This window comes from Pleuronectes platessa, chromosome 17 (genome assembly GCF_947347685.1).
Source record: "Pleuronectes platessa chromosome 17, fPlePla1.1, whole genome shotgun sequence".
Taxonomy (NCBI): Eukaryota; Metazoa; Chordata; class Actinopteri; order Pleuronectiformes; family Pleuronectidae; genus Pleuronectes; species Pleuronectes platessa.
Genome location: NC_070642.1, coordinates 19,714,531 through 19,737,626, shown reverse-complemented (window position 1 = coordinate 19,737,626; position 23,096 = coordinate 19,714,531). Strand labels below are relative to the sequence as shown.

General features: G+C 43.9%; 1 protein-coding gene across 1 annotated transcript in view; it reads left to right on the top strand.

Moving 5' to 3' along the window:
- LOC128459848 (ryanodine receptor 3-like) overlaps positions 1-23,096 on the top strand; it is an 80,295-nt gene that overhangs the window by 18,414 nt on the left and 38,785 nt on the right. Inside the window, 31 exon segments of the mRNA XM_053444775.1 lie at positions 7-69; positions 1,923-2,022; positions 2,320-2,413; positions 2,983-3,057; positions 3,899-4,055; positions 5,641-5,805; positions 6,682-6,803; positions 6,893-7,073; positions 7,578-7,713; positions 9,973-10,068; positions 10,166-10,284; positions 10,439-10,572; positions 10,711-10,952; positions 11,258-11,450; positions 11,940-12,156; positions 12,495-12,599; positions 14,136-14,239; positions 14,730-14,813; positions 14,956-15,115; positions 15,238-15,382; positions 15,749-15,954; positions 16,057-16,231; positions 16,949-17,157; positions 17,410-17,573; positions 17,763-17,811; positions 17,932-18,092; positions 18,570-18,732; positions 19,781-19,867; positions 20,314-20,540; positions 21,420-21,632; positions 22,279-22,888. Of these exon segments, the coding sequence (XP_053300750.1) occupies positions 7-69; positions 1,923-2,022; positions 2,320-2,413; positions 2,983-3,057; positions 3,899-4,055; positions 5,641-5,805; positions 6,682-6,803; positions 6,893-7,073; positions 7,578-7,713; positions 9,973-10,068; positions 10,166-10,284; positions 10,439-10,572; positions 10,711-10,952; positions 11,258-11,450; positions 11,940-12,156; positions 12,495-12,599; positions 14,136-14,239; positions 14,730-14,813; positions 14,956-15,115; positions 15,238-15,382; positions 15,749-15,954; positions 16,057-16,231; positions 16,949-17,157; positions 17,410-17,573; positions 17,763-17,811; positions 17,932-18,092; positions 18,570-18,732; positions 19,781-19,867; positions 20,314-20,540; positions 21,420-21,632; positions 22,279-22,888 (4,956 nt within the window).

Genomic DNA, 23,096 nt, shown 5'->3' with positions numbered 1-23,096 from the left:
TCCGAGGGAGAGAAAGTCAGAATCGGAGACGACCTGATTCTCGTCAGCGTGTCAACGGAGAGATACCTGGTAGGTCCCGTCACAGAGCTTCTGAATCCAGCGGCCTTTTAACAGTGTTGTGTAACTTTATCATGAATATCTCCTTCTCTATAATAGATACAAGCAAAGGTTAGATGAAAAAGCATATGTGGACTTGGTGATCACATAAATTAATATATATTTTGATAAAAGCTTTATCTCTGTGAGAATAAAATGCAAATAGTGATGAGTTCCAGCATAAAATGAAAAATAACACTCAAAGTAACATTTACTTTGCTTGATATTAAATCATTAACACATTATATTCATCTTTAGCTTTATTATTCCAAAGACAATGCAGATCATAGATACCATTTATCAAAGATCTTTCAAAGAATTGTTGGATAAAGTTGTAAAAGGTGCTGGATTTATAACAGCTCAGATAATTCGTATTAAATCAGCAGGTCTGTCTTCAGTCGCTTTCTTCCAGATAAAGGTTTTTCTCTCATTATATGTGTTTCAGTTTTACTACATCACATTCAGCCTCTTGTTTTTGTCTCATCTCTCATTCCCCCTTGTTCCTGGTTCACTTTGTTTTTCTCTCTACCAACTGTTTTCATGTCGGAATGAGAGTCGCCCGCCTCTAAATTTGGAAAAGGATTTCACAATGAAAGAATAGATATTTCACCTCACATCTCTGGAATGATCTGGTTTATTGGTTCACCGCCCGGCCTCAAAAAGGCACTTTAGAAAGTTTCTCAGCTGTCGGATGGTTCTGATAGCCGACTCCCTCCAGCCGACTTCAGAGTGACGAGGCAATTCAAGTGGGGAAAGTTTCAAACTCTACACTATCTCTAATGGAAATCTGATTACCTGTAAAGCCCTCCTCTGCAGAGAGGATTTTAAGGGAAGGCATCCATCTGACTGATTAGAATGAATGCTGACTCCTCTATGCAGAGCTTTACAGCCGGCCTCAATTAACTCGCCCGGTAAAGAAAGAGTAGAGAGGGATTTCAAGAGGGAGGTGGAGAGACAGAGAAGTGGCCACGAAAGGAGGAGCAGGCGTAGGAGGAGCGAGGAGCGCCGGCTTCAAGTGGCTGCTCCGGCCCCCGAGGGAGGGACATGTCCAATTAAAGCTAAACTGGCAAAGGGACAGATTTCATTCTCAACTGATTTCCCCCCCGACAGAGACATCAGACATTCAGTAAAAAAATCTGTGCTCCATTAATATGAACCATCAAGAGTTTGTGATGCGGTCTTCACGGGACATAGGCCTTAATGGTTTGATGACTTTGTGCCCAGTGAGGCTGAACTGTTCCACCAGTTTCCCACTGTCATTCAATCCTGGTCCCTAAACGTGAGGACACTTAAAAAAGAGCTAGTGCACAAAAAGTTTGATTTCATATTCATTCTTATCATCCGTCAACAAGCAGGGAAGGTTGAACTGGAATATGAGGTATACCCTGTACAGTGCATTTTAGAAACACAAAAACAGACTAATAAAACAACACAACGATGGTTGTACTTTTACCACACCAACATATTTTAAGCAATTAACTCATCAGCTCTTATGAGGATATTCACAGGATCATTTTGAGCCAGTAGTCGATTCTGAATTTTATCCTTAGGGGAAACAGGAGCCGCTCCAAATCGTTCCTTGAGAGGACTCACTGTAATTAACTGGACTTTGCTGCAAAGGGAGAATCTGATGCGTGTGTGGTTTTGAGTCCACAGTGACACAACACTGAGTTTTAATCCCTGTTTTAATTCACAACTCTGGGACAACACTGTCTCCTCCGTGCAGAACTCCCAATGTTTCCTAGTTGAGAAACAAAAGTACTTTACTGACTTTAGTCTCCACCCTTTGAGTCTTAAGTCTTAAATAACCTGCTTCTCTCTTGCAGCACCTCTCTATCTCCAACCGCAACATCCAGGTGGACGCCTCCTTCATGCAAACCCTGTGGAACGTCCAGCCCACCTGCTCTTCAAGCACCGTGGCTGTAGGCAAGTTCATGACAGCGGCAGTGAAAGCAGCATCAACTCCCTTTGAACCACTTTTCTCAGACATTTAAATACATTTTCTTTTTCAAATAATATAACTTACACGTCTCTTATAATATTTTCTTCTATTATCTATGTAAGCAATAGGGAAAAGCTAGAGATCAGTCTTTAAATTTACATGTTTCATGTCATATTCTTCATTACCTGGTTTGTCTCTGAAAACAACCACACAGAAAGTGAGTGTCTGTGTTTAGAGCAAGAAGAACATCTCATAACCCAGTTCTGTGTTTGTCCCATCAGGGTTTCTGACCGGTGGACACGTGATGCGTCTTTGTCACGGACACGACGAGAGCTTGACCATCCCCGGAGCCGACAAGAGTGAGGAGGAGCAGAGGTTAGTGAATAGTTACTGAAGCTCGGGTGGAGACTAAATTTAGCTAAGTTGTTTTGTGACGACAGAGTCACAAGTGTAGTTTGGAGGATGATGAATGAGAAACACTTTCTCTACTGCAACTGTCAAAGCCAAAGTGGTGTTCAGGTGCTGATTAATGTTCTGTTAAAAGTAAAACTGCACAATGGCAACAATATAAAGCCCCGAGCTCCTGTGTATGAATCTGTTATTCGGTTCTATAATAAAATCTAATGGTTTCATGTGTCCGCCTCTGGTTCAAAGGTCATTCAGACTGGTTTTCAAGATCCTGATAATGTTTTCTTTTGGACAAGAGCTTAACTTAAGTCACCTTATCAATAAATGGATAACAATGATATTGATATATGGTCTTTCCATCAGCTATAAAATTAAATCTTGTCCAAATGCTTGAATCCCTGTTATCGATGTTCCCTGTGATGCGAGTGCAGCCGTAGCAGGAACTCCTCAGATTACTTTATCCTCACTGTGATATTGAAAGATTCAGGACTAACAGGACCCCCCCCCCCCCCCCCGACCTGTCACTTTGCTTCCAGGATAGTGAACTACGAGGCGGGTAAAGGAGCGTCCAGGGCCCGCTCGCTGTGGAGACTGGAGCCTCTCAGGATCAGGTGAGGTCCACACTCACATGTACAGAACACACTGGGTGCTCTCATTCAAAGTGGGGATCTGTAAATGAAGAAACAAAGAATTGGTTCTTTAAGTACATTTGTCACAACCGCTGCATCGTAGGTTTTATACAAACCTCTCCTCCATCTGTTCGGAGCTGTCAGCGGAGTCCTGCAGAAAGTGAGGGTCTGTTTACTGTCCCTTTCAATCTACCTCTCCCTCTGTGTCTATCAACCATCCCTCTTCTACCTCTCTTTTCTATTAACTGGCCTCCCACGCAGTCCTCCCCCCCACCAGCTCTCCTTAGGACTGCCTGTCACAGTCTGTCTGAATCCCTCAGAACGGTGCAGGTGTTTCTATTAAGGCTCATTTTCTCCTATTCTCCCGAGGGGGGGATTTTGAGCAGTGTTTTCTGCACTGAGTCAAACGTGCACAGAAACTTAAACTGCACTGACGGAGCAGTCGTGTCAACTAGAAACTAGATTTGCAAGAGAACACGTTATTTGGCCATTTATTAAACTACACAGACTCAGGAAACGGCTGGATACTGTTAAATATAATAATGATTATAGCAAATAAAGTGGAAATGACATTTTTTGATATGTTAAATCTCATTTTCGATCTTAAAAGTAGAATTTGTACAAAGTGTAAAACCAACAAAAATGTCATACCAAAAAGTCTGAATTAATTAATTTATGATAAAGTAAAGATATTTGATGCTAGTTTTGGAATGTTTTTGATGCTCTAAATTAAAAAATGTATTTTATTCTATTCAGTCATGTGATGTTTGCAGTGTTACACCACCAGTGTTGTGAGTCTGTGACACGACTTCTCTGTGTTCAGCTGGAGCGGTAGCCACATTCGATGGGGCCAGTCCTTCAGACTACGTCACCTCTCCACCGGCCATTACCTGGCCCTGACCGAGGACCGTGGACTGGTCCTGCAGGACAGAGAGAAGTCCAACACCAAGGCCACTGCTTTCTGCTTCAGGGCTTCCAAGGTCAGTGTCCTCCACTCCTGAACCAACATAGTTCGTTTCCATTGAGAAAAGAAGTTCCTCCATCTAAAAGGTGTTCTGGTAGTTAATGTTCTTAGTCGGCCTACCTCATTAAAACAGGATTCAAAAAGTCTCGCCCTGGATTCTCCATCAAAGACTCCTGAGATGAGTCCGTAAGCTTCCAATCAGCCCCTGGGCTCGCCACAATAAAATGACCTTCTCCCAGCTGCTGAGTAGACAGCACTGGAAACACCAGAGCAAACTTTCATAATGTCAACTTTTAAAATATTATAAGGCTTCTCCCAGTAATGGGTTATTTTCAGAATACACATCCAGTATTCCCTCATTTGCTTTTGCTCATTTCTTTCCCTCTATTAACTTGTTATCTTGAGCTGCTTCTCACACTGAGGGAGCTTCAGTTTGTCTATTTTAATAATGTGTATTCCAGAAATAAGGTGTCACTGCCATAAATAACTATAGTTTATATAACTATATATAAATAATAAAGACAACACATGATTCACTTGCAATCCAAACTGAAAATAGGTGTTTTACTGATGCTGAGGAACATTGTGTGTATTGGTAAATTGTGCAGTTTCACTATTGGTGACACAAGATCATGGAACACAATTTGATTTTGTGCTGTCTCATATGTTCTAATGACACCGATTGTTATACCTGGACTTTGTGTATCGATCTTTACCTGTTTCCAGTATCAGAGGCATTGAAATGATACTGGAACATCTTGATTCCTCATTTAATATGCTAAAGCTTTAATGTTAACTTTTTTGTACACTGTAGGGATCTTGCCTAAATGTATGAAAACTATTATAGCTGATTTACCGTCTGTTTCATAAATGATCCCAATAAAATGATCGTCCTGTCCTCTAATGGCCTCGAGTCACATAAACAGCACAATGGCCTGAGTCACCTTCACAGAGCAGCACATGTGTCCCTGCACATCTCCTGCTATCTGCACCAGGTTCAGTGTAAACTCCTCCTGAGTGCCGTCCACTTCTGGGGCTTTAATTTCCCCAACACAACCCACTGCCCGACAACAAAGTGTAATTGCCCTCAGTAATCTCTCTGCTCCTGGAGGACTAGCGGCTCTTTAATGTTATTATCCCCCCCGGGCATATAACATGCAGGGGAATATAGCAATCAAGGATGTGAGAAGATGTCAGGGTGCCGGCCTCACCTCCTGATGATTAGGAGTAATTTATTCCAGGAAAATGAATTCCCTGTTTCCGATAAGAACCTCACTCCTTCGTCCCACTGTGCACACAACCCAGTCAGGCTCTGTAGCCACAAAGGTCAATGTGCCGCCATGTTGAACAATGGCGTTAATACGTTCCCCGCTACTTCCTGTCAACTGCAATCAGCTGCATCGCTCCATCACCGCTGAGCCAGAGGTGCAGCCGAGGTAATGAGGCAAGCGGCAGCCTCCCTGCAGACCAATGAACACACTCTCCTCAGCCGGCCTCTCTGATTACAATCTAATCACAATATATCTTCATTTGTCTTCTTCATGCCTGCGTGTTTGTGTATTTGCTAATGTCGGTGTGTGCATCTCGATGTGGCTCTGCAGGAAAAGGGGGACCCGGGCCCGAAGAGGGACATCGACGGGATGGGTGTGCCGGAGATCAAGTACGGGGACTCGGTGTGCTTCATCATGCACGTGCAGACAGGACTGTGGCTGTCCTACCTGGCCCCTGACGCCAAGTCCTCTCGCCTAGGACCCCTGAAAAGACGGGTAAACACAGTCTGACATGAACATAACATCGTGCACAAAGAGCATTTCTTCCTCCTGTTCAATGACAAATTAACACCATCTACACAAAAGTGAAACACAGCTCTCGTCCTCCATTGTGTGCCTTCATCAGAAGTTAAGGACATCATACTGAAGGGAGAAGCCCCTAGATCCACATAGAATGGGCTATAACACATTTAATGTATTTTTCCCAGTAAACCTGTTTCTGTAGTTTTTGCTTTAGACCTGAATCTAGTTGTGCATCCTGAGATCTTTGACTTTTGGTTAGAGTCTTCTTCACTAGACGCTCCACACTGTAGTTGTTTTCCATCATTTATCTTTATACTAAAACAAACAGAGACAATCTCTCTTTGTTCACCTAGAACAAATTCTAAACTAATTTGTGTTTACTGCAAGTACCTGCTTGTTTGTGACACCTCAAAATGTGCGTGCACAGTAATAAATCACAGCCAGTCTCACCAGTGGGTGATTTGACCTTTTACACACCTGCCCCACCCAGTATCCATCTGTCTGCTCTGGACAGCCTCCTCTCTCACGACATCTACCTATCCTGCACGCGATAATGGGCCACGCAGAGGGTGACAGTTAGTTTTGGGCGAGTCGGGGGGGGTCAGGGCGGCAAATGAACGCTGCTCATTGGTGGACACGCCTCCAAGGACATCGAGCGCCACCTCCAGCCGCCCTCTCCCTCTCTTTTGATGATGCTCCCTGGTGACAGCGAGTCAGGTTTCATTGAGCTGTGGTGGTGTAGACACCCAAGCTGTCGGCCTCTCACTCCTCCATCCATTAATAACTTGTGTGTCAATAACACGTGTGGGTCCTTTTGTTGTAGTAAGTTGTGTATGTTCCCTGGTATAGGCCTGCCTGCATTCTGAGGGCCACATGGACGACGGGCTGATCCTGCAGCGCTGTCAGCACGAGGAGTCTCGAGCCGCTCGCATCATCCGCAACTCCACCTTCCTCTTCGCCAACTTCATCAAGTAATGACGGGGGGAGGACAAAGCACTCAGTTGAGGTTTGCATGGTCTCAAGTTTTTACAGCTTCTCCCTCCCTCGTCCTTCTCTGCAGGGCGCTGGACAGCACGGCGGCCGGCGAGTCCATGGCGGTGGCCGGCTACGTGGAGGAGGTGCTGCAGACGCTGAACGACCTCATCGAGTACTTCAAACAGCCCGACGAGGAGCTGGAGCACGAGGAGAAACAGTGTCTCCTCCGTTCGCTCATCAAGCGCCAGGACCTCTTCAAAGAGGAGGTGGGAGTGGATGAGGTGGAGGAGTCGAGCATGTGTGGATTTGGAAGTTGCTTAACTAGGGATTATTTTAAATCCAAGACAAAGGATATTCTTTTCAGGGATTTAATTTAATATTTTAACAGCATAACGATAGCAGGAAACAAAAGGTTATTGATCTGAACTCGTCTAGCTCCTGGTCCTCTCTCCAAAACCCAAGAGTCTGGTCCTCTGAAGAGTTTTAATTTACAACGAGACTGTTCTCTGGCTAAATGAAGAAAATGTAGAATTCTTGTCTGGGATTTGTTATTGCACTTTTATGGCTCCATTTATCCTTTGGATAATGATCCTATTTCTAAAGAGACTAAAAGTAATTAAATAAACCTGGAGGCTGCTGTAGAACATTTAATCTGATTAATATATTTGTTTCCTTACTTACTAAGATTTCTTTAACCCAGAGGAGTGATTCTACATTTTGTTATACAAATGAATATTCCTTTTTATAATAACACTGCTTTCTTTCTCCAGGGAATTCTGTCCCTCTTGTCCAACTGCATTGACAGAATGAACCTGTACAACAGCGCTGCACACTTCGGGGAGATGGCGGGCGAGGAGGCGGGCGCCGCCTGGAAGGACATCCTCAACCTTCTGTACGAGCTCCTGGGTAAGAGGGCCCGAGCCATGGATCACATCAAATATCCACATCTCCTGTCAGCACTCTCAGCCGCTGACCCTGGGCAGATATGCAATATTAATCTTCTTTTTAGTGTCTTCGCTGAATCCTCCTCCTCCTCCTCCTCCTCCTCCTCCTCCTCTCCGTTACACTTCACACTCTGCTCTTCTTATCTCGCCCTGTTTTCCTTTCCCTCCTTATTTTGTTTCCCATCCATAAAGTTCCTCCACTCCTCTTGTCCTCTGTTCACCACATCTGGAGGACATTTATGTTTTTACATTATACAACTTGACTGAATGGTTGAGGCTGTGTTCTGTATAAAAAGATGGACGACATGGCAGCTCCCCAAAAGTGAAGCCAATGGCTCTCAATCGCCCCCTGGCTGCCAGCTGCAGTACAGGTCATCAATCCTGCCCTTCTCATTTCAACGGATGGGACGAGGATCAAATTACTCATTGAATAAATTTTTCGCAAAGATGGATTATGTCATTAGTTATTTGATTCTAATAAAAAAGGGTTGAAATGTCATGATTGACAGCTGAGACTGTCTCTGGATTGATTGAGGGCGTTAATCAGGGATACCTTGAAACCGTGGCTCTATCCCCTCGATCACTACTGAGCAGAATCCATATTTTAGCCTCATATCTGGATAGTGGGAGGAAGAGGAGACGTGACATCCATCTTTATCCGCGGTCTGTGGTGCAGGTGAACAACCATGAGGTTGTAATTCTGGTTATTAAGTGTGACGAGGGAGAGGGAGGCAGAGACAGAGAGCCTCTTGTCTCCTTCTTGTACAATCCGCCCTGGCCCCCGTCTTGTTTACATCCAGGCAGCTGACTATTTCAAGTAATGTTTGCGTCATTACCCAAAATGCCAGCCATCACAGGTGCTGGCATTACCCCGTCCTCCCAGGGCCTTTCTGCGTTGAGGCATGAATACTAAACCTGTGACCCTGACAAAGTTTTTTCTTTCACACAACTTTTTCTTGGGTAGTTTTTTTCCACTGTCATTGGAGCTCTCCCATCAACACCTTTTGTCTCGGCTCACCTTCACTGCCCTTATATTCATCATTACCTCCCCAGCATGTTCTCTCCCCGCATGCACACACACATTACGCTCGAAAGCCACAAATACACCGTTTGCAACAAACACTCTCCCCCCCCGCCCGCCCTGCAGAGGGGTCACCCCCAAGGATGCAGGGGTTTGTGTGATGAATTGTGTAGCGCTCTTGTTTGTCCTCTTGTCTCCTCTCACCTTTTAATTGACAAAGTTAGACACAAGATATTCTGATAAGTCAGTGAAGTATCCAGGTGATTTTTTATTTAACTTCCTCATCTAAAACCACAGGAAATAAAAGACTATCCAGATATTTAGATTCGTTTTCCATGTTTCTACTTTGAGAACTTTTAGGAATCAGATAATTTAGGAATATAGATTAACTGTATTGTTTAGGGATTCATTCGATCTCAGTCAGAAGTTAAACCACAGGAGGTCAGATAAATACATTTCAGGAGGTCTTAAGTTACTAGTAGTTATTTAAATATGAGTTTCAGCAAGTACAGATATTATATCAGCATATTTCTCTATTTCTAGCAATTTATTCTATGTGAATGTGATTGTGTTTCTGTAAAAAAGTTCCATCTTCTGAATCACTGCAGACGATAATGTAAATTTGCAGTCTCTCCTCTCCACAGCATCAGCTTCTCCTCACTGACTTTTAATTTCACATTCAAATCGTTCACAATGAATGAACACCCCCGTGCCCTTGTCTTGTGGTGCAGCTCTCTACCCGTGAGTCCGTCTCCAGCTCTCCTGAAGGAGCAGAATTAAAAGAGATTAGACGGCCATCAGTATTCCTCTGGCACAAAGCGCCGTTAAATTGTTTCGCGAGCATTATCACTCCAGTGTCTCTGACTTCTAATGGTGACAAATGAGACATGTAAGTAATAGGGATACTTCTTAATGGCGGAGAAAAGGGAACAAGGGGAACACAGAGCTCCTGACTTCACTGTGGCTTCAGAGCTTCTCATTAAAGAAAGTGTCGGCTGGTTCCAGAGATTTAATGAATTTTAATATCCACCCGTTGGGCCGATGTCAGACCACGACTCTCTGTTCACAGGACACATGATGGACTGTTGTTCATTTAAACTGTTTGCAACATCTGTTCTTCTGCTCCCTGGATCTAAATCTACACCTTTAACTACATCATTCATGTCTTTAATGAGGTTTTAAAATGTATTATTTTTGCAGCCTCGCTGATTCGTGGGAACAGAATCAACTGCACCCAGTTTTCCCGCAACTTGGACTGGCTGGTCAGCAAACTGGAGAGACTGGAATCTTCATCAGGTAACAAAGAAAACAGGTTTTTCCTAAAAGATTTTGACTGTTTACTTTACGTTTGAATCTGATATTAAATATATTGTGTGTGTGTGATCTGTCTCAGGGATCCTGGAAGTCCTCCACTGCATCTTGGTCGAAAGCCCAGAGGCTCTGAACATCATCCAGAAGGGGCACATCAAATCCATCATCTCTCTGCTCTACAAGCACGGACGCAACCACAAGGTGTGAGGAGGATACATGAGCTCAAACACAAAGACTAATGGTTTGAGGCCTTGTATAGAATGACAGCTGTTGGGGTTTGAGACCAATATAATAATAAACAATATAAATATCCGACCCTCCTTTTATCTGGTCCTTTTCTCTCTCTCTCTTCCAGATTCTCGATGTGTTGTGCTCCCTCTGTGTTTGTAATGGGGTGGCAGTCAGAGCCAATCAGAATCTGATCTGTGACAACCTGCTTCCCAAAAGGGATCTGCTTCTTCAGACTCGACTGGTCAACGATGTTCAGAGGTAAGGAAACAGAGAATATTATGACTTTTGAAAGAATATTCTCCGAGCTGTTGACGTTTTGAATGAATAAAAGGGATGAAATATGGGCGTTACATAAGAAATGTTGCCTTAAGCTTCATCCTCTGGTTTCCCCTCCAGCATGAGGCCAAACATCTTCCTGGGCATGGCTGAAGGTTCAGCCCAGTACAAGAAGTGGTACTTTGAGCTGGTGATCGACCAGGTGGACCACTTCGTCACCGGGGAGCCGACCCACCTCAGGGTGGGCTGGGCCAACACCAAGGGCTACGCTCCGTATCCCGGTGGAGGAGAGGGGTGGGGAGGCAACGGGGCCGGGGATGATCTGTTCTCCTACAGCTTTGATGGACTCCACCTGTGGTCAGGTAGGGCCCTAAGCTTATTGATATAATAGAGGGGATGTGATTAGAAGTTCTTCAGGTTGTTTGCTATTTTTATCATTTTGTTTTCTGCTTTCATCCTAAAAGCACAGCACCTTTCTTATCTCTTCCCTTTCTATACCTCTGAAAAGACCCATCACCTCCTCTCAGCTGTCTCCTCCCTTTGAAATCTCTCCTCACCCGTCTCTGCTCCCCTCTTTTCCCCTTCCCTTCCATCCTGTCCTACATTCCTGATAACTTTGCCGCAGCTGTAACATCCGTCCGTTCTCCCCTTCTGTGTTTCTGTCTAGGCCGAATCCCGCGGGCCGTGGCCTCCATCAACATGCACCTGCTGAACTCCGATGACGTGGTCAGCTGCTGTCTGGATCTGGGCGCCCCCAGCATGTCCTTCAGGATCAACGGGCAGCCCGTCCAGGGCATGTTCGAGGACTTCAACACGGACGGGTTCTTCTTCCCGGTCGTCAGCTTCTCTGCAGGCGTCAAGTGAGGCTCTGCTTTTATAATTGAGAGATGAAGCAGCACTCTCAGATTCATTAACCTTTTTTTTTGCTGTGGATGCTTTTTAATACTCGAGATGCAATTACAGTTTGTCGTCCTTTTGTAGGTTCAGATATCAAGAAGTGATTCATCGTTAAATGAAGAGGTCACTGAGTTGACCTCCAGTCGGTGATTATCACGAGGCAAAAACAGCTTCCTCCATCTTATTATAATTTAAAACAGATTAATATTATCTGTGAGAGAGGACAAAATGAGTTTGTGACACAAAGCTTGATTTCAGCATAAGAAGTTAGATAATCCTGCCTCTGGGTGACTTTACTGCAGCACTGGTGTTTTATAATGACACAGGTGTAGAGTGCTGTTTGTTCAAATTATGTTTGAGGTTTTAAAGTTCTTTAAATACCCACGGTGAAGCTAAAAGTCTGAATATAATTATGCAACATGACACATTAAATATATCACTTCTCATCTCAGGGTGCGTTATCTCTTGGGCGGACGCCACGGAGATTTCAAGTTCCTGCCGCCGGCCGGTTACTCCCCGTGCTACGAGGCGCTGCTGCCCAAAGAGAAGATGCACGTGGAGCCTGTGAAGGAGTACAAGAGGGACCATGAGGGGATCCGGGACCTGCTGGGAACCACCCAGTTCCTCTCCCAGGCCTCCTTCATCCCCACTCCTGTCGACACCACCCAGGTGATGATATAGAATCACTCGAGTTATCATTATCACTAGTGTAGATACTAAATTAATAGTTTCAACATTAGCTTGTTACAGGCAGCGTTAATGTGGCTCTGCAGTTCAGTTTGTGTCAAACATCTCTTTATCATACTCTGTGCTGCAGGGACCATTAAGCACAAACACAGAATAGGTGCAGACTAACTTCATCAGTAACAAACACAAAGTAATTGTACAACCCCCCGGGAATATTAACAACTGCAGAGTCAGGAGAAGAACACTTCTCATTTGTTCGGCCCACTGGTGTTTTGTTATTATCCGACTGTACCGACTGTTTCCCCCCCATCACTCTGCAGGTTGTTCTCCCCCCCCACCTGGACAACGTCCGGGACAAGCTGGCAGAGAACATCCACGAACTGTGGGGGATGAACAAGATCGAACTGGGCTGGACCTATGGCAAGGTAAACCTGCACCTCCAGTAAAATACATGTCAATAGCCCAATGATTCATATATATACATATATCAGTCAGTTCGAAGACAGAGGTCAGGACCTTTGACCCCACGCTGCTTCACGACTTCATCTAACTCTGTCTTTTTATATTCTTTTGATTGAAAAACCCCAAATCCATTCATTGGATGTAATAAACTGTAGTTTAGCATATTTTTCATTACACAAAGTCCTCTATAAAATACAGCTCAGGATTGGTTCTGTAAATTGGATTTTTATAATCCAGATTTCACATGGTGCACATTTTGTATATTGTTAATATCCCAAAACATAAATCTTGTAAATAAACATCATTTTACATAATTGTTTTAATTAACTTAAAGAAGAAAAAACCCAATTAATGGTTAATCAAACTGAGAAACAAAAATCTCCTATGTGGCTCATTAGGGTGTGAACAGTTCTGACTGTCAACTCCAGTTAGCACAATGTAATTGATTCTATAATTATAATGATTCTATGTCGGATGAAAAAAGAGAGAGAGAGAGAGAGAGAATCCTATGGACTGTTGACTTTTCTCATTTTCCACACAGCGAGGGACACTGCACTGACAGAGATTTAAAATCCCAGCATGCAACCTGTTTGTTTGTGTAGCTCCTCCTCCTCACTTCTTCACATACTGTCCGACACTGTTAAGATGAGAAGCTGCTTATTTTTTAATTGGATTCTCAGACATGAAGCTTCGGGTCAGAATGTTTAAAATGCAGTTTAGATCCCAAACATCTGCCTCCACCCCCCCCCCCCCCCCTCCCCCTGTCAGTCACTCCTCCTGTTCACTGCAGAACAGACGGTTAGAAGTCTGATCTCACACACACACACACACACACACACACACACACACACCTCCTCTTTTATAGTGTTGTGGTTATCACTGAATCATTTTCCACTGAGGCTGTTTAACAGGCTTAATGAGTCCTGCTAGAGAATGACATCCACGTTAATTAACATCAAGAGAAACTTCCCTGACCCGGGTCAGATGGTTTATTAAATGCAATGTTTAGGTCCCAACAGATGCTTAGTGTTTCATTTTGCTCTGTCAAGCCTCTTTGCTCTCAAAGTGACTTTGTGCTGAATCCAAAGTGAAGTCTCTTCGGACAAGAAGTAGACAGGATGGTGATAAAGTCAGTTATGGCTTCATTGTATTTATCTGACTGCTTGGCCTTGCGATATATTGCCCAAACCTCGTGTGCAGCTCAGTTGTATTTCACCTCTTCCCACAGCAGATAGAGTTTTATCAGGCAGAGCCACTGGCAGCTTCTTGTTGAGAGTCAGGGTGCAGCAGTGAGTTTCTCTCAGAGCCGGAGACTCTCCTCTCTGAGCTGATTCCTTCTTTATCTTTATTTTCTGCAGGTCGAACCGCACTTAATTCGTATTAGTCACTCACGGGGTGCGTTTGCATTCGGATCTATAACCGTTATGGTTTAGTTGAGCTTATAAAGAGAAATAAGAGATGAAGCGTGTGGTCATGACACCCGACTGGTTTCTCCTCAGGTCCGTGATGACAACAAGAGGCAGCACCCTTGCCTGGTGGATTTCTCTAAACTGCCTGAAACTGAAAGGAACTACAACCTGCAGATGTCCAGTGAAACACTTAAGTAAGTAAGGTCAGGCAGCAGCACCCCCCCCCCCTTCCCTGCTGACCACTGCACAACAGCAGATTAAGGCTTCAATTAAAGCAGAGCTTGCAGTGACTTGCATCTTCTTGGCAAAGTCCGGTATTCATTTTTTAAGAAATCATTGGTCCAGAGCTTATTACAGCCAACTACTGAGTCATCTCCCTGTAAAACTTAGTGTCTTGGCTCAATAAAGCGACTTCCTGTTAGGGTGAGTCTCAATCCGTTATGGCGTTTATTAATTACTTACTGCTCGAGCCCTAAAAAGAGGCCCCGGATCCACCGAGCCAAGATCCGGTTCGGTGTGTAAGTGCATCGATTCACTGAGATTTATCAGTGTCTAATGAGCTCTGTTAGGAAAATGTCGGAGTCTCTGAATGGATTCTGCTGGTGTAAGGCTGAAGCTAAGTGTGATGAGGCTCGAGGATCCAAACGTCTTTGTCTCTGTTTCATTTGTCTCTTTTGTCCTCAGGACCCTGATGGCTCTGGGATGCCACGTTGCCCAGGTCAATGTGAACGCTGCGGATGATCTGAAGAAAATCAAACTACCCAAAAAGTAAGACATCTTGCTTTAAGTACATATATTATGTATTTACTCTGTTAAGGGTTTCCCAAGCAGGTTTCAGACATGCACTAAACTCTGGGCATTTCCTTGCCTTCATGTTCATCCTCTGACGTTGTCCTGTTGTATCCTGCAGCTACGTGATGTCTAATGGATATAAGCCTGCGCCACTGGAACTCTCTGATGTGAAGCTGACGGCAGGTCACGAGGTTCTGGTCGACAAACTGGCAGAGAACGCTCACAACGTGTGGGCCAAGGACAGAATCAAGCAAGGATGGACCTACGGGATCCAGCAGGTAGACGCTACAGGCTTTTCTCATGGGGCAGAGAAGTGGATTAAAAGTTAGGAATAGTTGATAGTAAGTTATTATCTTTTAATTGCACCTTCTTGTATTGTTCAATTGTTCTTTGGGGTCAGGATTTGAAGAGCAGGCGTAACCCTCGCCTGGTGCCGTACGCGTTACTGGACGAGCGCACTAAGAAATCGAACAGAGACAGTCTGAGAGAGGCCATCAGGACCGTGGTTGGATATGGATATGACATCGACCCCCCCGACCAGGAGGGTGAGAGCCTGCTGCCGACACTGCTGCCTCAGAAACCCAGAGTTTACCTTCATCTATGGCTGATATAAATAATGTATAAAACAGTGGTGTTACCTTTGGCTTTGTCTATTCATTATTCATTGTTATCTGCGGGTTGTTTTGCCGGAGTACAGTTAACCTTTACATGAACTGCAGATTCAGTGAAGACCCCAAACCGAATAATCATAATATATTCATTACAACACCCTTGTAACTTTCTACCTAAAAACAAAACTTCTAAATTTCCTCACCTTTGCAAATTTAAAAGACACATTTGCATATACGTGTTGTAAAGCCTCTAACTTGTCCCCTTTGTCCCCTTCGTCCCCTCGGTCCCCCTGCCTGTAGTCGTCCATTTGGTGGACAATCAGAGCATCGAGACCATTCGCTTCTTCCGCGTGGAGCAGACGTACGCAGTGAAGACGGGGAAGTGGTACTTTGAGTATGAAGCCCTGGGTGGAGGCGACATGAGGGTGGGCTGGGCCCGACCGGGCTGCAGACCCGATGTGGAACTGGGATCGGACAACCAGGCCTTTGTTTTCGACGGATACAGGGTAAACCTGACTGTTACTTGGGTTATATTGGTTCTTTTTCATAATTATCTTTCAGTTTATCCTGCAAACACACTGGGATTTGTTTCTTTTTCATTCCTTAAGGGTCGACGGATGCACGCCGGCAGCCGCTACTTCGGTCACCCGTGGAAAAAGGGCGACGTGGTTGGCTGCATGATCAACATGGAGGACAAATCGATGATTTTCACCCTGAACGGAGAACTCCTGATCACCAGCAAGGGCTCCGAGCTCTGCTTCACCGACTTTGAGACAGAGGACGGTGAGGGCACTGAACCTTTTGTGTTAATCTTTTAATTTATTCCGTGCGTGTTTCCTCCACATTGTCTCCTGAGGTGTGGCTGGGTTTGTTTGGCGGTTAGCATGAGGTCAAAAAAATGCCGAGGATTTAATGAAGTCCCTTGTGGCATTGGCCCGTTGCTCTGTGAGTGAACCATCCTGCAGAGACGAGCTAAGACTCAGTCCCTTTAGGAATAAAGTTCACATAAAAATAGATTGTTACAGTTGAGATTCTGCTGTAAAAATCATATTGTTGAGCAGCATTTGTTTATTTAGAAGGATTAGCTCTACCCTAAGACAGAGCTACTTCTTGTGGGGTCCACATTTAAGACATACATACATTAAATACCAATATCAAACATTTAAAACATATGTTACATTATAAATATATGTTACATTATAGATATCAAAAGTTAATATACATAAAAATAGTGATCATATACTAATACAGATATCAAAAATAGTATAATATTTAGTGGTTATGCAATATTAGCTTTGTCATGATATAAAACACTGATATATACAATTCCATGGAAGCGAAAACCCCAAACCATGTAAGAGAATACTACTCCTTTATGCACAGTACCTCACCATCTAGTGTCACAAGTATAACTCAGCATCTAAGTTACTTTTCATGGTTTTCAACTATGTTCAGAAAGAAAAACCTGTAAATCCAGGAATGTCCCTGACCTCCTTCTAGGTTTCATCCCCGTGTGCAGTATGGGGATGTCTCAGAGCGGCCGCATGAACCTGGGCAAGGACGCCAGCACCTTGAAGTACTACACCATGTGTGGCCTGCAGGAGGGATTCGAACCCTTCGCTGTCAACATGAACAGAGACATCACCATGTGGTTCAGCAAGCGCCTGCCCACCTTCGTCAACACGCCTCAGGACCACATGCACATCGAGGTGAGTATTCGCTCAGAAATCATTTGTTTAAACCTCAAGTGTGTCGTCATGTGCTCGTTGTTGTGTTGCAGTGTTTAGTTGAGATTTAAAATTCCTCTCGTGTGCAGATTCTATGTCTCTCTAGTTTAATCTATACATGCAAACAGACATCATGAACAGTTCTGCTGCAGCTGATGGGCACATCGGTGTCTTGTATTGATTTCCCTCCTCTTTTTGGGGTTTCTATCCCTCACGACTGATTTAATTCTCCAGGTGACGAGGATCGATGGCACAGTGGACAACCCGCCCTGCCTCAAGGTCACCCACAAGACGTTTGGCACACAGAACAGCAACAGCGACATGGTCTACTGTCGACTGAGCATGCCCGTGGAGTTCCTCTCCGCCGACGCCTTCCTGGACGAGTCGCTGAAACTCAGGTCAGAGATCAGGTCTGCACTGGGAGGGATGCAAGGTGGAAATATACTGTCATAGCAGCAATGTCACACTGATCATCATTTGGTCGGAATTGGCTGTTACCTGCTCAAAATGATTAATGTGTTGTTTTTTTTTCAAACTACATTTTGTGCCTTGTAAAAAAACCATCCGATGTGTTTTTGTTTCTGCAGCAACGCTCCCAAAGAAGATGGAGCTGTGGACTATGGAAGAATCACAACTGTAAATCAAAACTGGATTTTTAGAGATTCACATGAAAAACACATTGTTACACATTGATGTTCTCTGCACAACAAGAGTAACCCTTTTGTACCTGTTGTGTGTGTTTTTTTTAATTGGCAGTACTACCACTCAGTGAGAGTGTTTGCTGGTCAGGACCCTGCCTCAGTGTGGGTGGGCTGGGTCTCACCCGACTATCACTACTACAGCAAGAACTTCAGCCTCAACAAGACGCAGTCAGTCACTGTGACGCTGGGGGACGAGAGGGGCCGAGTGCACGAGAGGCAAGGCCCCCTGCTGTTTCTCACAACAAGAGATTATATGAAGTTTATAGATGTGTGGTACAGTTGGGAGGTCAGCAGATTAACTTGATTCCCCAAGAAAAACAGTAAAGATCTTAAAGATATGCCTCCCTGTGATACTTTAGTGTGTTCTCTCTGCAACACTTTTCTTGTTGTGTTAGAGTTAAGTCCATTAATCTTGAGGTAAAGTTCGAAGTAAGACTTAAGTTGATTCATCTCAGTTGGATCGTGCTGGGTGTTGTAATGAATGTAAAACTGTGAGACATGTATTCATGGATATGTGGTAGAATCTTATTAGTTTCTGCACAGACCCTAAAACCTATTTCAAGAATAGACATTTTTGGAGATTATTATTACATTACATAAATAAATAACACAACATATAACACACAACAGTAACACAATTAAGCACAAACCTTTAGTTCATTGTGGGCTTACACTGTGCTTGTTGTGCTGCAGTGTCCAGAGGAGCAACTGCTACATGGTGTGTGGAGCAGACGCCGTCGACCCGTCCTCCTCCAGCCGCACCAGCTCCGACCTGGAGATCGGCTGCCTCATCGACCTGGCCACCGGCCTCGTGTCCTTCACCGCCAACGGGAAGGAGCTGCCCACAACCTACCAGGTAGAGAAGAGGAGTAACTGACACACAACTGGTGGGAATCGACAGAAAGAACCCAGACAGGGACTTAAAACTTATTTTTGAAAGTTGCTACTCTGGTGTATTTGTATTGCCTCCACACACTGAGATGATCTTCCTTTCTTTCACCCTTAGGTAATGTGCACAAATTAGTACCGCAATAAATTACATCTGCAAACAGGCAGCTGGGCCGTGACACAGCCGAATACAGATTTGTTGTCATTATACAGAGAAACACTGCAGAGTAATCTCTGTCTCTCCGTCCTGAAGTCAGGTTGTAAACACATCGTGTTGAAGCCCTGATGAGACATTGGAGTCACAGTGAATCTTCCATCAAGTCTTGTTCTGTATTTATCTCTGTTATTGTCTCATTTTCTCTCCTTTTCAACTCTTTGATTCAGTTTTTAAAAAGAAGATCAAGAAGCTTTTACCCTGATGAAAAGCTTCTGGTCCGGTTACTGCATCAAAGAGCTGGTTCTTTGTATTTATCTTCAACTGGCATTTAGAACTCGGGCTAATCCGTTAGCCTGGAGGTTCAATGGCTTCTGGCAGTTTTCAAATTGATGAATCTGAGAACCAGGGCTGGATTTACATGGAGACAGCTCATCTGCATTGTTGCAGTTTTAAAGGAGACATATGAAGCCTTTTTAGTGTTTGTCTCCTCTTGTGTAGATTTCTTTGTGTATGTAAAAGTTCTAAAAAGTTTTAAAGCCCAAATTCCACAGTAAAGGAAGCTCCTCCCCCACAGAAAACAGACAGCTAGTGGTTGACCAATAACATTACAGTGGGGCGAGCTGACCAATCAGAGTAGACTGGACTTTATCAGGAGCCTTTCAGACAGAGACTGATAAGAAGAGCTGCAGCAATGGACAGTCTGAGGGAGGTTTCCTGATCGTTAGAGAATCTCAACCTTTTAGAAAGAATAACCTGGATATGAGCAGAACACGTCTTCTTTTAAATCCCACAAATCTACTGCAAACACAGGCTGTGTTTAATAAGTACTTGATGTTAATAACTATAATGTGTCTTTCAGGTGGAGCCAAATACTAAGCTCTTCCCAGCTGTGTTCGTACACCCCACCTGTGCAAACCTCTTCCAGTTTGAGTTTGTCAAGACCAAGGTTTGTATTCTTTATCTGTGTAAATATAACACTGTGCAGTATTTGGTGGAATTAGACTATAATCAATGTGCATGTTATTTTATATATATTAACTACTTGACCAGAAGGATTACGCATTAAAATACTAGGACGTTATGTTCGCACAGTTTTGTCCACATTATTATTATTTTGTCAGGCATTTCTTTTTCTATTATAATTACTTCACAGGCCTGTATGGGAATGTTTGGCCTTGTGCTCGACTGATTGCTCATCTAGCTGTGAATGAAATATTAATGAAGTCAAGCTCTTTTTATTATTCTGCTTGAACCTGAATCTTAAACCACCACATATTTTAATCATTTACAAGTGTTTGTTCCAGAAAGTTAAGTATTCCTTGTGGGAGGCTCTTCTTTGGATTAATATTCTCTTGTGTCTCTTCTCTCTCTCTCCTCGCTCTCTGCGCCCAGGACGCCATGCCGCTCTCTTCGGCCATTTTCAAGAGCGAGCACAGGAACCCGGTGCCCCAGTGCCCGCCACGACTGGATGTGCAGACCATCGTGGCCGTGCTGTGGAGCCGAATGCCGAACACCTTCCTCAGCGTGGAGACGGCCCGGGTCAGCGAGCGGCACGGTTGGGTGATCCAGTGTCTGGAGCCGCTGCAGATAATGGCTGTTCACATCCCGGAGGAGAACAGGTGGGCTACAGGGATAAACATCGGTTTGGAATCGAGCTCATGGTTGTGTCTCCCTTGTCGTTGTGTTGTTGCTGTCAGGATTGTGATTAACAAGTGGTTTGGACCTCCTGTGCATATTGTTAAATGAAAAGCAAATCAACTCCTTAATTAATTGCATTATACAATGATTACCAACCTCTATGGTGCTGTAGAGCACTTGAAGCTTGATGTTAATTATTGTTGTTGCAGCCTTTAAGAGATGGGTTATATAAACTCCTCCACTTTATACCATCATATCAATGCATATCAGATATGATTCGACTATCTATTGTATAGTCGAATACTTATATTTATACCTCTACTATATATCATATCATATTATATCATACTCTTTGTATATTCTTTGTATATAATATTTATACATGTGTACATGTTATTATTATATTTACTATTATTATATATACTGTTGCTGCCATTATTACTATATACTGCTATTATACTGGTAGAATTACTATCATATATAAATATATATATTGTTATATTATATACTATATATACTGTACTATTTGTATATACTGTCTAACAATAACATTACCATCATATCATCAGTACTATTACCATCATCTTGCCACTGCACCTATTTATCTTGTGTTCCTGTTTTTTTATTCTTTCTACCTCAATATTTTATATTCTATTGTATTTTGTTGTATTCAAATATACCTGCTGCTATGACGACTTAATTTCCCTTCGGGGATGAATAAAGTAATCTATCTATCTATCTATCTATTATACATAAATTTGATTACCTTATATGGATAAAAGTTTAATATGAAAAAGTCTGTTTTTGTTGATTAAGTGAATTAAATGCCTCGTTTGCTTTTCTGTTATCTTTCCCCCCAGGTGTTTGGACATCCTGGAGTTATCTGAGCATGAAGACCTGAAGAAGTTCCACTACCACACGCTGAAGCTGTACTGCGCCCTCTGCGCCCTGGGAAACACCCGGGTAGCTCACGCCCTCTGCAGCCACATGGACCAGTCACAGCTCCTCTACACAATCGACAACCAGTACCTGTCTGGGATGCTGCGCGAGGGCTTCTACAATGTCCTCATCAGGTGGGTGAATGGGAATTGTAGCAAGAAAATAATAAATGCAGCCATCAGCTATACAGAATGAAAGTTAATATTTCAAACCTCCATCCAGATGAAGGTTTGAAATATTTTTGCCCATCTGATAATCTAATGATGATCTATGATAGATTCAAGTCCATCACCAGAATCAGAGCGATTCACAATTGTGATATAATACTTAATAATTAATTGTGTGATTTATTTGTGTTGCTGGCAGACACCCAGTGTAATGCAATCTCACGTTGTGCCAATTTACCTTCGACTTAAACACAGAGAAGACATAATTGGGCTAAACCACACAATATGAATGTCACCGTGTGCCTTCAATAATAAGAGCTTGACTCCATTATCAGTGAAAAACAGCTTTTAGTGGAGAAAGTTATTGTCTGCGTGGGAGGAGAGATCTGTCTCCAAGTTTTCATTATTGGCCACAAAGTGTTTGAGAACTCAGCATCTAGTCGAGGAAGTCGCTGAGTCATGATATTGATTAACAACATGGTAAAGTCCCAAACATATATTATGGTAATTTCGTGATGTGGGGCTCCAGAAATCTTTCTTTTAAAACTTTAGAAAATGGCAAAATGTGCGAGACGTATGCAAAAATAGATCTGATTCCTCTTCTCGCTGCCAGCATCCATCTTGAGACGGCGAAGGAGGCTCGCCTGATGATGAATAACGAGTTCATCATCCCCGTGACGGATGAGACTCGCTCCATCAAGCTGTTCCCGGACGAATCCAAACGCCACTCGCTGCCCGGCGTGGGCCTGAGCACCTCCCTCAAGCCCCGCGTCAACTTCTCCGCTGTGGGCATCATCGACACCAAGCAGCACCAGCACCTGTTCAGCCCCCAGATCCCCCTGGGCGTCCTGAAGGAGAAGGCCATCAGCATGCTCACCGAGGCCGTGCAGGGCGGAGGCACGCACATCCGCGACCCCGTGGGCGGCAGCGTCAAGTTCCACTTCGTCCCCATCCTGAAGCTGATCGGCACGCTGCTGATCATGGGCGTCCTGACCAGCGAGGAGGTGAGGCTGATCCTCCTCCTGATCGACCCCAACGTGTTCCGCGAGGCCAAGGAGGGCGAGGAGGGCAAGGCGGAGGAGGGGGCCGCGGCGGGGGAGAAGGAGGAGGTGAGCAAGAACGAGGAGAAGGCCGTGGAGGCCGGAGAGGAGGAGACCAAGGAGAGCAAACCGCCGGCCAAAGGTCTGCTGGAGAAGTCACTGCCGGAGCCGGTGAAACGCCAGGTGATGAAAACAACCATGGAAACATTCACACGCTTGTTTTAAACATGAATTTTAAATATATTTACAACCATCTCATTTGCTTGAATTTGATTTGGTTCAATAATTCAACATTTTTCAGTCATTCAAAGCTGCAAAGAAAGACAGTGACAGAATACTAATGTTTCTCAAAAACTGATTTAATAGATAATAGTATGTGAAGTTTCTGGAG